The sequence below is a fragment of the Cydia amplana genome, chromosome 8, assembly GCF_948474715.1.
Source record: "Cydia amplana chromosome 8, ilCydAmpl1.1, whole genome shotgun sequence".
NCBI lineage: Eukaryota > Metazoa > Arthropoda > Insecta > Lepidoptera > Tortricidae > Cydia > Cydia amplana.
In genome coordinates, this window is record NC_086076.1 from 5,879,081 (window position 1) to 5,893,655 (window position 14,575).

Consider the following 14,575-nt stretch of genomic DNA (forward strand, 5'->3'; position numbering starts at 1 on the left):
GGTATCCATACCTTTCATTGAATAACTCTGGCAATCGAGAAGTGTCGACATTCAGCCTTATCAGGAACTCGACAACATGGCTCCCGACCCACACTTCAATATCTGTTTCCGATGTAAGTGCATCCCCAAGTAAGGCACTATACTCAAAGTAAGCTCGCGAACTCTCATCTTCATTTAATTTTCTAATCTGGAATAGTATTATTTTTTTGTAATGAAATTTGAAAGGTATAATATATATCTCAAAATGGCTTATTTATCCTCGTAAAAAAGTTGGGTGAAAGTCTCTAAAATAAGCTAATATTTTAAACATACCTGATGAATCTTGTACAAATTCAGCAGCTCTGATATGACTCCACTTAAAGCCTTAGGATCATTCTCATTCCACTTAGCAAGGCTTGGGACTTTATCCTCCAAAAAGTCTTCATCAAGATTATTCAGAAATGACTCATCATCAAATCTAAAGTCCGGAGCAAACCATGGAGTTGAAGCATCAAAGATTACTTCCCATTTCAATTTCTTAGAACAGTATGGTAGAACTAATCGGAATTGACTTTCGGCTCCTTCCGCAGATCCTGATATTCTTTCGATATCAACCTTTGTTTTGCATAATCCTGTCAATATTAATATTTAGGATCAAAAAGATTTACTTAGGTGAAAACAATTTGTACAAATAGCCACCTTTCATGTGTCTGGTGGTCAAAAATCGTGGGTTCAAACCTCGATTGTGCTGGATATGAGTAGAAATAGTTGTTGTTGAATAAAATGCAAAAATATGACTAATATTCGGCCAGGATCCTTATCAACTTATCATACACACACAAGAGGTTAATAACTTATTAGTCTACATAAGTACATACCCAATTTAAGGTCCTGATATATGTTTTGAATGTATGGGCGAAAAACTTGTGCAATATCGTTTATAACTCCATAGCTTTCTGTTCCCATCTTTGATTTGTTTACTTGTCGTAAATTTGAGCGGTTTGATAAAAGTTTAATTCAACTGTTAGAGATGGAATTTTCTGCATTCCTGGCTCTATTCAAATATTCACAAGATACAGTGATTCCTGTACACAGAAAAATATTTTTTTCTTTTGATTGCAAATTAGGCAAAGTCGGAATCGGAAAGAATGAAGTTAAAGAAACGTCAACATTGACAACTGATAAGACAAAATAAAAGTGCCTGTTCAAATAGGTACCAATGAATACCTATTTAAAGTGATAACACACTTTCGCACCGCACCGTGCCGCGACCTTATGGGTACGACGCACCAAGGTCGCGGTGCGGTGTAATAGTGTGTTAACACTATTATCATGGTCAGAAATTACCAAGGTCATTGGTCAGGAGCTCGGGAGCCTCGTTAGGCCTCATTCGTACGAGCGCTTTTTCAACGCGCGTTAAATAAGCGCTTGAATCCGTCCGCACGCTAAATTCGATTTAATGACCAACGTTTAAGGTTTAAAGTCGAAAAAGTGCTACGCTCATCATGTGAATATATAGCTGATCAAACAAATCTTGTCAGTAAAAAAAGGCGCGAAATTTAAATTTTCTATAGGACGATATCCATTTGCACCTACATTTTTCAAATTCGCCGCCTTTTTCGACTGACAAGATCTGCTTGACCGAGTATGTACCTATAGTAACGGCACCAGTCATGGGACATTTAAGAGGAAATTTGGAGTATTTGTGATATTTCCCTGATACATGTAAAAGTTCTACCGCTTAGCTTGTTAAAAGATGAATATCCTATCCTTCTTTCATGTTTCAGGCGTGTTGCATCAAAGATACTGCAGTTAGTTTCCACATAATTAATAAATTAAAAGTATGTTTTTTTTCTCCAGTCATGGACACCAAAGCTCCAGTAATGGAACCCCGGTAATGGACGTGGATCCAGTAATGGGCCCCCTATAATGGGCATACCCTATCAGTATAAGATATTGGAATAGGGAATAAGTTTTTGGCAAAAAACTAGTTATTAGTCATTTTTGTCACCCGATTGCATTGTCATCCGATTTGCATACGTATCCAAAATTTCAACTCAATCGGAAATCCGAAAGTGGCTCAAATGCCATTTCCAAGATTTGAACCACACTAATACAGGGTGGATTTTCTTTTTGGGTCAGTGAGAGCAGCTACCAGATCCCGTGCTGCTACGAGAAAACGGTCTTAGAAGACCTTCCCTCGATTTCAAATTAATGAAGATTGGCTTTTACAGATTATGGAAAAAACATACAGGGTGCGAGGAAAAGGTAATTTTTGACAAACTTTTTTTTTATGCCATTCGATCCCATTCCTATTGAGGATCAAAAGCTTGTATGGAACAAAAAAAAAATCCGGCTAGAAAAGCCACAAATCGAGGAAAACATTTCCCATACAATTTGTATGAAAATGAAAACTTATATTTTTCACATGCTATTTTTGTATGCCCATCGATTCCATTCCTATCCAGTATCAATAGTTTTTTTGTGGTCAAAATTAAATTTCACATTTTCTCCATAGTAAATGTATGGAAAAAGTTTTTATTAATTTGTGGCTTTTTAGTACATTATCGTAAGTTGACCCCAAAGAAACTATTGATACTAGATAAGAATGGAATCAATTGGCATAGAAAAATAGCATGTGAAAAATAAAAGTTTTGATTTTCATACAAATTGTATGGGAAAAGTTTTCCTCGATTTGTGGCTTTTCTAGCCGGATTTTTTTTTTTAGTTCCATACAAGCTTTTGATCCTCAATAGGAATGGGATCGATTGGCATCAAAAAAAAGATTGTCAAAAATTACCTTTTTCTCGCACCCTGTATGTTTTTTCCAAAATCTGTAAAAGCCAATCTTCATTAATTTCAAATCGAGGGAAGGTTTTCTAAGACCGTTTTCTCGTCGCAGCACGGGATCTGGTAGCTGCCCTCACTGACCCAAAAAGAGAATCCACCCTGTATACAAACTAACAGGGCAAGTTAAATAAAATTTTGTAAAAACGATATTAATTTATCCGAAGTTCGAGGAGACCTCCTGACATAGTTCGTACGAGTAACTACATTATACTTCTGTATTGTTTAAACATGAAATTACGCCATGGCAAGCATCATTATGTAAATTATCCCATCATAGGAGGTATGCAGTTTTACAGCTCCTATAATGGGATTGGGCAAAATACCACTATTTTTTATACATCTCTAGAGTCACAACATAATGTGTTGTATACCTTATCTCATGGTAAATGCAATTAACAAAACACATTCATAGTTTACAGCAAGTAATAATTAATTACAATTTAATATATGAACTCACCTCTCTTAGCGAAGTTGTTAAGAATTCTTACTGGTTATTTTTTCCAGTGACACGACAACTTTTGGGTTGGCGCCAATTTCTTAAAAAGTAACCGAAATTAATAAAAAGTCAAACTTAAACAGCTCTATGACTCTTATTTATGGTAAAATATTGCCAGTGTTTATAAACTACTTTTACATACTTATTTTAGAGGATTTGTGGTTTTATGTCCCATTACCGGTTCCACGTCCATTATAGGGTCCATTACCATATATAGTGCGTCAAGCAAATCTTGTTAGTAGCAATGTACTGCAAATTAAAGTAGGGTAACACCATGTAACACTCAAAGAGCAGAATTGCGCTAAGAAAAGCAGCAATGTACATCGAACCAAAACGTGTTTATTTTTCCGCCCTTCATACCAGCTTCATACGTCAGTTCGAGTGAATTATCATAACCTCAAATTTTAGTAATGTTTACCGTCAACGAGTATGATTGTACATTGTAGGCACCTTAGCTTTGCTCGAGGTCATGCATAATCTTCGTATTTAATGGTGACAGCAGAAATTTCTCTTGAAATAGAAACGATTCAGAATGTAAACAATAAAATGATGGCTGTCATTCACGATCCACATTCCACAGATAACACACAGATGACACGCGATTTTGGAATTATTCGAACACAGTGTTGCTAACCCGCGATTTTTCAAATTTGCCGCCTTTTACTACTGACAAGATTTGGTTGATCCAGTATAAATCTTGGAGGATATAATCAAACGGAGACGCCATGTCTGTAATTTTCTGTACAAAACAGTCTGCCGATTTTTGCGGGGGAGGGGAACGTCAAATGTATGCGTAACGTAAAAATAGCCATGTCAGATAAACGTCAGTCCATACATTGTGTATGACCGTTGGCCGCCTATTTTCGACAGAGGGGAAAGCCTGTTAATGGCTACTCCGTTTAGTTGTATCCTCCAAGGTATAAATACACATGTATCCATTTGTGTCATCCAAACGCTTTTTATCCGCGCGTTGAAAAATCGCTCGTGTTTATGCGGCCTTACAGACCGTGTTGTAGGCATGTTTGTGATTGTATAGGTTTTGGAACATTATTCGGTTTATATGCAAATGTCCAAATTGTAGTATGAACCATCCAGATCAGTTTTCATATTAAAGTCCGTCAACCAAATCTTGTCAGTAGTAAAAGGCGGCAAATTTGAAAAATCGCGGGTTAGCAACACTGTGTTCGAATAATTCCAAAATGCGTGTCATCTGTGTTTTATCTGTGGAATGTGGATCGTGAACGACAGCCGTCACCTTATTTGTTTTCATTTGGTTTTCATTCTGAATCGTTTCTGTTTCAAGAGATATTTCTGCTGTCACCATTAAATACCAATACATTAAATAAGAATAAGCAAAGCTAAGGGGCCTACAATGTACAATCATGCTCGTTGATGGTAAACATTACTAAAAATTGAGGTTATGACAAGTACATACTGGAAGAACTCTTTCGAACTTTTAAGATTATGTTCAGTTTTTTTGTTTTAGGGTTAAAAGGCATAAATAAAATTAAAACGTATGCCTAAATCTATCCAACAAGACCATAAATTGTGTCCTGGAAACCGTCCATAGGCCCACATGTCTAATATTTTCAGCAATCAGTTGTGACTATTTACAAAGATGCAATAGAATACTACAGAGTATTATGCTTGGTTGAAGTGACCCGGTAACATTGTTAACTTCATTATATTTTTTCAATTAATGACCTGAATTATAGTGTAAGCTAAAGTGACCCTTATCTTATTTACCTTTAAATTAAATAAACACCCAAATATCAGTTGTTTTATTTTTAATATGTAATCCTATTGTACAATATATACCAATCAAAAAAATTACACAGGTATGTCATATTCATCCAGAAGAGTACACTAATTTACATTAACAAGTGGCATATTATATTGTAAATAACAAATATATGCACTATCTAATTATCTGCATTTTGATATGATTTTATTTTAGTAAACATAGAAGACATAGATAGGGAACAAAGAGAATATAAGCACTACGATAGGAAGTTGTTTTTGATATCTTCAAATTTGTTCATCATTTTGATTAACATTGTTTTAACATCGCTTTTAAATTGTCCGTCCATGTTTCAAATTTTTTCAATAAACCGCGAGTGACAATTTGAATTGACGTACGCAGGGCGCGCTCAGCGGAAAAAAAAATCTTTTGGTTCGATGTACATTGCTGCTATTCTTAGCGCAATACTGCTCTTTGAGTGTTGCCCTACTTTAGTTTGCTTTACATTGCTACTGACAAGATTTGGTTGACGGACTATAGTATTTACTGAAGACGTTTACTGGATTGAACTAAAACAAAAGAAAAAAAATCTACTCATGACAAAGCAGTATGGCTTAGAGCTTTAGCCTATCCAGATGGAAGAAAAAAAAAAAAGTACCTGCGGGCTGCGTTTTTCATTTCTGACACTGACATTGGTAAAAGCAAGAACGTAGTGATTATATGCTCTTTGTCGAAAGGTGTTCGTCAACCATTCGTCAACGAATGCCTCGTTTTGTTGTGATATTTTATTTATCGCTCCTAGATACTTCCATTTATAATCCGTGTTTGTTCCAAACAGAGCTTCAAGATGAGTATGAGACCGGACGACCACCGTCGAAAATGGGACAAGGATGAGTTCGAGAAGATCGCTTCAGAAAGGTTGAAAGCGGAGTTAGAGGAAGAGGAGAATTCTAAAAAGAAAGGTACTGAAACTATTTTATCTTTAATAACAATGGTGTAGGTCTTTATTATGTTTAGAAACACTTTTTAGACCTGGATATATATATGGCTGACTGTAAAAAAAACGTTATCCACTTATTCACCCAGCTGCTTTACATTAGGGCTTTAGTAAATCATACCGTTTCTTTGTTCCTTTTTTAGATTTTGCAGACTTTTCTGCCATGCTGTGAACTATATAGTCTTGTTATCAACCACACATGTAGTATTAAATAAATAATAGTATTTCAAGCTATAGGTATGTAAGTTTAATGACAATCAAATTAGTCTGGTTCCATTCTTGAGTGTTTACCACTCAGAATGGAACCAGACAGTGTCCATGGGAATTGAATCAAGTAGCTGGCAGCAGTCAAGTAAATAGCAGTTTTTGACTTAGCTTCAATGGTATAATCTGCAATAAGTCTGTTCTCCTTAGGTATGTGTGGACAAAAAAAAACAAATAGGTTACCTATAGGTTATTAATGACACCTCAATAAAATCATATACATAAAAAAACTATACACCAGGGTATTTATTTATGGTTTTATTATTTTCAGCACCTCCAGTAAAAAGAGAGCTCCTCAAGCAGCGTGAATACAAAGTAGACTTGGACTCAAAATTGGGCAAGAGTGTTGTCATCACAAAGAACACCCCCACCTCCCAGTCGGGTGGGTACTACTGCAATGTCTGCGACTGCGTTGTCAAGGACTCCATCAACTTCCTGGACCACATCAATGGCAAGAAGCATCAGCGGAATCTTGGCATGTCCATGAAGATTGAGAGGAGCTCACTGGATCAGGTAATTTGTAATATACCCCAAACCACTCATCATTTTGTTGACAAAACATCTTTTCCATTCCTCTTTGGTACTTGTCTTCTTGGTACTTACCTCCTTTCTAACTTACTTATTCATATATTAGTCTTTTATACAGTGCTTGTAACTATAAAACATACCTAATTAGATGCATTCCTCACCTTGTACACTAATGCACAAATCATTGAAGTATTTATTTAATTACAAACTAAACATGCACTTGTAATGGTTATATTATATAATTTTATAGGCAAGATCTAGTCTAATTATCTGAATAAACAGGTTTTTATTCAGCCTATTTATTTTAATTAACATGTTCTATGGTGAAAAGATTAACAGATTTTTGTGGTCCATGCATACTTATAAGTATTGTTTTTTATTTCTTAGGTATATGGTGGCTTCATATGAAACTGTATGAGCTTTTGCAAGAATATAACAACATTTACTATCAATTTCTGTCCATAATATTGCTGTGTTCTGACTCAAAAGGCCAAAATAAGTCCAATAATCACCACCAATCTCAACAGCTTACTATAACTGCAAACATTTTAGGTGAAAGCGAGATTCGCAAGCAACAAACGCAAACTGGAAGAGAGGATCCGGGAATACGAGCTAGACAGCCGGCTGCGCGAGGCGGCCGAGGAGGAGGCGCGCGTCAAGGAGCTGCGCCGCGAGCGCCGCCGCGACAAGAAGCGCAAGCTGCAGGTAAATAACCCTCTTTATACAAGCTTTATTTAACTTGCCGTGTCGGAATGTATGCAACAGTTGCGACACAATAAACTAGAAGAGAGGAAGAACATGAACTGGCCGAAGTGTTCAGCAAGGTTTTTTTAGCTTGTAAATTCAATGTTGACGTGTAAAAGTGCCCTTGTGGCCTATTTGCTGAATAAATGTTGAAGTTGAAGGAGCTGAGCTGCGAGTGCTGCCGTGCATAAACGCAAGCTGTACATAAGCTCTCCTTTTCATTCTTTGGCCTTACCCCATATCGGGACATTGTCTTAGGGTCAATAATGAGAGGTGTTCCAGATGTCCTTAGACAATATAATGAGTATTGTTGATTTTATATGATGGCTTTACCTTCAATAATAAACCTTCAATGATAATAGATAGAAGCCAGGACAGAGTGAAGTGGAAGGAGAAAAGTAGGAAAGCGGACCCCGTCACAGTACGGGACAAACGCTAGTATTATGATGATGAATAAACCTTCAAAGATAATGCAGTTAATCAAATATATTTTAATTACAGGAGGGTGATGAGCCAGAGGATGAGACCCCCGCGCAGTCCGAGCTCGCCCAGATCATGGGCTTCTCTGGGTTTGGCGGATCTAAGAAATAGTGCCAACACATGATTTACACTAACACACAGACTTTGCTTTATGAAGCTTATAATAAGACCGCGAGGTAATCAACCAATTTATACTTCAACAACCAACTTTTCCAAAGTTTACTGCGCTGCGACCCACCAGATCAATTTCACCAATATGCATATAATACATACTCGCGACCCATAGTTTGGGAAATGCTGCTCCAGAACTCAGTTGCCAGAAATCGTCGTATACAGCATCTGATATTTAAGTGATGTGTTATAATATTGATGTCATGACATGAGTATAGGGACTTGGTCGTAGGTGCGATGCACATCTTCCGCAACTTTATATACCTCCTAAAAACAGGCGCAGATATGTTACTCTCTGTAAAATTTGTAATCAAAGATTACTTGGTTGTACCAGATGTGTAAAGTCGAAGACAAATTCGTGCTTAAATTTGGGTGCTTATGTAGATGGCGCTGTACAGCTCCGTACATTATGCGGTAATTCAGGTTGTCAAAAATTTATATTCTCAGTTACCAAAAAAACAGCGCCGTACAAGCTTCAACATACAAACTCGGGGACACGTTTTATCTTACAGCGTTACGTTGTCTTGTCAATGTCCATTCAAAGCTAGATTATATTACATTATTGTAATAATCTAACCACCAACTACGCCACGTAAGGTACAAAATGCATTTGCCTTAAAGTAACTACTACTTTATCATAAAATGGGTGGAATTTAATTTGTATAAATATTTTTGTGGATCTTAGATTTTACTTAATGGCTAATTGTAGCTTTAATTATATAGAGTAAGTTAGTAACAGTTGTTTTATTTCTGTTGAACCATCTTAGAACACGATATTTATTGATTCTAAATGAGATAAACATAATTTACATAGTGTCGTCACATTTTGTTTTTATTTTTAACATAAAGAAAGTCGATTATTGAATTAGTTATTTTAAGTTTTAAGAGTAATTCGAAATAATAGTTAAATCAATTTGACACCACCTAAGGCGTCGAAACAAATGCCTACATCTACCTGTATGAAAATAAAGCTATTGACCTGAGAGCAACCACCTTGTACGTGTTGGTTTTATTTTATTTAGAACTAGGGACCCGCCCCGGCTTCGCACGGTTTAACAAATTATACACCTCAGCCTTCCTCAAGAATCACTTTATTGATAGGTGAAAACCGCATAAAAATCCGTTCAGTACCCAGTTTTTGAGTTTATCGCGAACATACAAACACACAAGTGATAAACACTAAACACATTTCCCCTCAACAGTGGGCTGTCTTTTCTAATAGAGCAAAACTGCGCTACGTTAACCTTTTCGACGCCGTGTCAAACACAAAAGCTGTCACGCTGACGCCACATCACCGAAGTGTCAAAACTGAAATTGAACTTTATGCATATGCACGTAGGTCTATGTTGCTCTGTGGTCTGTGACCGATTAATCGGTCTTTGGCGTTGAACCTACGGTGCGGATATATCGGTCATTGGCGTCCAAAAGGTTAAACCTACATAAAAAGAGCTCTGGTGGAAAAGAAACCTTACGCTCTACGAATAAATCCCTATAATATATGTACAATGTAAAACATCTCGCACGTACAGTCATCTGCAATTCAGCAACTGAGCGCAAAAAAATCTTAGGAACTCGTCCTTATCTTCAGAGCAGTAAGGGCGTGTCTTAAATCTCACGCGCTTCGTCAGAGATAATTGCGGACGACTGTACCCTTGAACCTGAACCACGAAATCGCATGTCATATAATGTTTATTACGCGTTAGTTCCACTGGCGATGACAAAACTATCCCTCGATTGTGCGGGTGCTTTCATGCGGAACACTGAATCGACAAGGTCGCTCGATAGGAGAGGATACATGAATGTTTGCATGCTGCAATTGCGAATAGACCGTTTGTAGAGCGGAAATGCTGCTTTATCTTGATATCAGATCCATAGAAATCTCCATAGGTAATTCCCGTTTGTCCGTTTGTGCACGTGACCGCTTCCATACATAATGAGTCGAGGACAAATGAGAATACTCCCCTGGAATGCATAATGCTGCTTAACATCAGAAACTAGTACCTAAATAATGTCCCTGACTGTACCAAAATAAAATCAAGTTGACAAAAAAATATCCAGATCCCGAACCCCAGAATGTTTCTGTTAACCACGACGGTGGCAAACAAGAGTACCGCTCCCAACTGATGTTACGCGGCCACCGCAGCCTACGGGCGCTTGCAACTCTGAGAGTTACACGCGCGTTGCCGATCCTTGGATATATGTACATATAAAAGTTCAGTATGTTGACTACATTAGGTATGTCGTATGAAGATTAGCATTAAAGAATAGCAAGATTGCTTGTGTATGATCCATATAACTATTTATATCTATATCTATAGGTACTTACTTAAGTCTTTTCCAAATACGGTAAAACGCCGAAACAAAGGTGAATTCCCATTTGACTCTAGATAAATTCAGCACTTATCGCTGACTCTATAACATGGTAAAGATGTACAACATACCGACAAACTATAATTACCGTGGCGTATTCTCGGTAAGCCATGATTTCCCGCGCAAGCGAGCTGAAACCACGCCCTTGTATAAAACGCAAGTTCACAGTCATGGGGACGTAATGTGGTAATTGCCTCGACATGAGAACCATCGTTGTGGTCGCTGTGATCGTTGCGCTGGTGGCGGTCTGCTCGATATGTGCAGATGGGTATCAAGTGAGTACCTACCTACGGATTAAGATTATTTTCGTAAGAAATTGTCGGTAAATTGTTTATATTTAAATGTCCCTTCTCCTCCTGTTCCTTAAGAATACATTGTGAGTGACATCTAAAGGAAATGAATGCATAAGTAGGTATAGGTACTTACCTATTTTTTAGCGAATTGGTTGTTTAATTACCTCTCGTGCCTAAGATTTGGAAATACTCTGAACAATCGAAAGAATTCAAAAATTTGAGTGGTTCGAAAAGCAGAATATTGCGTGTTGCGAGGGTTTTACGGTACAAGAGGGAAACACACTTTGCTGCCTAGTGTCAAATATAAATTGAATCAAAATTCAGAATTAACTGAACATGAAGATGATGATAATGAACATGATACAGTACCTACTTACGACCTTTGTTTTGTCTGGGATTAGGAAATAACAATGTTTGGATAATAAATTCATAATTCGCCATAATACCTATCGCGAAAAGGTGTTAATCTGTGTATACTCTTCAGATTGATTGAAAAGAGGAGAAAGGACCTTTATAGGTACGGTAAGCAGCATGTAATATATGCACTATAGTTTGACAAATTGGCAATAGGCAATCAAGTATGGGCTCATCAGCATCGTCTCGTCGTGTGACGGACAAAAGAATATTTAAGACAGCCAGAAAAAAAGTGCCAATAACTTCATTTTAGTTTTTTCCAAGAAGACTTTACTGGCTGTACAAAATAATCCTATGCTAAAAGGAAGAAGCTCTACTTATGTGATAATAATTAGCTCTACCACATTATTACGGCATGGTCATTTGATTTTGCACCTTATCGAGAACAGCATAAAATCGTGTATTACCAATTATACCTATTTAATTCATCTTAGGTCACAGCGGAAACGGTAACATACTGTGTCATTACTAAGGTAGTAATTTACTGGCCTAGTCTGCATGAATTAACTAAATCGTTTTATTTTCAGATCGCAATTCCGGACACTGAATTAATAAGTAAGTAAACTTAGCAAATAAACTATTTTTAAGACTTAGGTAAGCTTTGAAAGACAGGTCGGCGTATTTTAAACTTCTACTCATAAAACATTCACTCACTTAATCACAAACTAAAAGTACCTATGTGGTCTTGTTTGTTTGCCTTTGAAACACTATTATAGCAGTGGTTCTCAATCGGTGGTCCACAAGAGTAGGCTAAACTAAAAGCAACTATAAAGTGGTCTGCGATTTAATAGATAGAGATACATTATCGATCTCTTTATTGACTATTCGTCATAGACAATTACATTCAAACAGTAATCAGTTGGTGGTCCTTGTTGGCTAATGGTTGGCTACCTATATTGTTTTCCAAAGTGGTCCCTTATCGCTAAAAGATAGAACTGAGACTATAGTGTGTTGACCAACGCCTATCATATTATTTCCAGATGACGCACCATTGAGCACACTATTCCGCGAAAAGCGGCAAGTTGAATCCTTCGACGACGAGGACCTGAGCGCGACGCAGCAACAAGAACCTGACGAGCCCGGCTTCTGGGACCGAGTGATCAAGATAGCCGTCAAAGTGTTCGCGCGCTTTGTGGAGTGGCTCAACTCTTAAAACCGTTTAAACCTCTTTAACTTTCTGTTGTAGCGCGTCCGATTCGCGCGTTGTGTAGGTACTATGTAATGCATTCGAGCATTACACATGTAGACAATGAAGTACCTGCGTCAAAGAAGGCCCGGTTCGTTAAGCATGCCTTTTTTCAAAATTTCATACTTTTGTAAGTGTGAATGGATTTAAATTTTGCTTCCATGTTCGCTAGTAAGTACCAAAACTGCAAGTTCATGTTAAAAATAATGATGGTCCTTTTTTGGTGCAGGTACCTTATTCGCGGCGCGTTCGCCTATTCTGGACGCACCTTGTTTTCATTATAGGTACATACTGTCAAGGACTGTAATTGGTGAGCCTTGAGTTTCGTTAAAGTGGAGTCCAGACGAGACAATTTTTCGCCAATCTGATGAATTATCCGATTGAATCAGTCCGTGCGAACGCAAACGCCATTTGATTCGCCGATCAAATCAGCAGGTGCGGACACAAAAATGCCATTTTTCGAAGTTAGTATCTATGGAATGCAAATTGGTGATTAAATTGTGTACGTGTGGACGCTAGATGAGATTGGCGCCAATTATTTTCCTGATCAAATCGGTCGATTTGCCCAGCTCGTCTGGACTCTACTTGACACAATATTGCAAAATTTTAGAATTTGTTATTAATTTAAGTCTGTACCTAACAGTAGAAAGTTACTTTGGTGGAGTAATTGTACGCAGTTGACAGCTGCATGCACCTGTATATAATAAAATTGTAAAACAGTAATAAGCAAAAAAAGTGAATTAATTCTGGAAGTGGTTGTCAGCAGCTTCTCTCAAACAATATGAACTATTTTTGTACAAATTTCAAACTTTTTAAAGTAAGTATTGAGTATCAATAATGCTTACAGGCAATATTTGTAATCTTTGAACCCTTATTGAGATGTACACAAAACATAATTACCTAAATAATGTTGCACTTATTCTTCCATGTCTATGTGTAAGGTTATGGGGTATTATGCCTCAAAATTTTAAAGCCATAATGTAATAAAAACATTTAAATTAATAAACAGTTTTATTATATGTTCCTATACACCTCAATTAAATTAATTTGGCTTAAGATATTGCTCAGGGATGCCTAGAGGATTGTATGTTCTTTGTGATGCCAAATGCCTCAAGGTTGCCAATTCAAAATTGTCTGTGGGCCGCGGCAACACACATGGTTTGTCAGACATGTCAATCAATTCAACAACATTTTGCAATGTTCCTAAACGCATGAATGCTTTGCTGGTTAAAGCAGTATCAACAATACACTTGTTGAGAATGGTAACCATTGGCCCATTGTCCGCTATTGCCTTACCCTCCATGGCATTAGCTATAGAATGGTATATGGTTCTAAAATTGATGTTTTCAGTGTGTGTAGCTGCGGGTATGTTGTCAAATTCTGCAATTATTCTCAGAGCAGTGGCCGTTTCAGTATGTAGGTCCTTGAAGCTAAGAGAATCTTGTAAAAACTTGGCCCAACTTATTAGTGGTGTAGGTGGCCTGTTGCCATGTCTTTTTGAGCTCCAAATTTTTCTTTTAAGGGGATTTTGTTTAGAGACTGCTCTTTCTTTGTAGCATGCAATGGCATCTTTTATATGTTGTTCTGTTTTAGTTGAGATACTTTGTGATATGCATGTAACATTTTGAGAACCAAACACTTTGATTGCTTGCAGAAGCTCATAGATTTCATCCTTGTTCCAATCTTTCAGTCTGGGGTCAACAGCGTTTTTATCATCTGAAAGTGTGTTCTGTTTGTCTGTTGTTGTATTTTCTTCCTCTGGTGGTGGGTTATCTTTTCCTATTGGTGGATTTTCCTTTTCAGGTTGTGCAGTAGCATCCATTGTCAATCAAAATATATCTCAAAACCCAGCTGTAAGCGAAATACAATTCATTAACTCTATTTAACTAGTACATAGTCAACTGTAATAGTGCATAATAAAGACGAAAAATTCAACATTACTTGTAGCAGTTGTAACGGCTTCAAACGTAGAAAATAAGGATGTCGAAAGAGTTATAATTCTATGTCCATTAAACGGTCTCCTTCACTGTATTGTATTTTAATTAAATACCTACTGAAAAAG

At 37.1% G+C, this 14,575-nt stretch overlaps 4 protein-coding genes across 4 annotated transcripts in view; 2 read left to right on the top strand and 2 right to left on the bottom strand.

The window, feature by feature from the left end:
- Positions 1-956, bottom strand: part of LOC134650424 (BRISC and BRCA1-A complex member 2-like) — a 1,443-nt gene extending 487 nt beyond the window's left edge. The window contains exons 1-3 of the mRNA XM_063505379.1: positions 858-956; positions 313-611; positions 11-187 (exon numbers count right to left, since the gene is read on the bottom strand). Of these exons, the coding sequence (XP_063361449.1) occupies positions 11-187; positions 313-611; positions 858-945 (564 nt within the window). The 5' untranslated portion in view covers positions 946-956. The remainder of the gene's footprint in view (positions 1-10; positions 188-312; positions 612-857) is intronic.
- A 4,872-nt stretch (positions 957-5,828) lies between these two features.
- Positions 5,829-8,202, top strand: LOC134650285 (zinc finger matrin-type protein 2). The gene is made up of 4 exons (XM_063505245.1): positions 5,829-6,028; positions 6,599-6,840; positions 7,408-7,560; positions 8,101-8,202. Exons 1-4 carry the CDS (start codon positions 5,914-5,916, stop codon positions 8,188-8,190), a joined length of 600 nt encoding a protein of 199 aa, XP_063361315.1. The 5' UTR covers positions 5,829-5,913; the 3' UTR covers positions 8,191-8,202.
- Positions 8,203-10,740: 2,538 nt separating this feature from the next.
- Positions 10,741-12,512, top strand: LOC134650525 (uncharacterized). Its single transcript, XM_063505480.1, has 3 exons — positions 10,741-10,895; positions 11,855-11,882; positions 12,308-12,512. Exons 1-3 carry the CDS (start codon positions 10,821-10,823, stop codon positions 12,478-12,480), a joined length of 276 nt encoding a protein of 91 aa, XP_063361550.1. The 5' UTR covers positions 10,741-10,820; the 3' UTR covers positions 12,481-12,512.
- A 1,028-nt stretch (positions 12,513-13,540) lies between these two features.
- LOC134650020 (uncharacterized) lies at positions 13,541-14,381 on the bottom strand. Its single transcript, XM_063504836.1, has one exon. The coding sequence runs from the start codon at positions 14,333-14,335 to the stop codon at positions 13,556-13,558; it is 780 nt and encodes a 259-aa protein (XP_063360906.1). The 5' UTR covers positions 14,336-14,381; the 3' UTR covers positions 13,541-13,555.
- Positions 14,382-14,575: the final 194 nt, after the last annotated feature.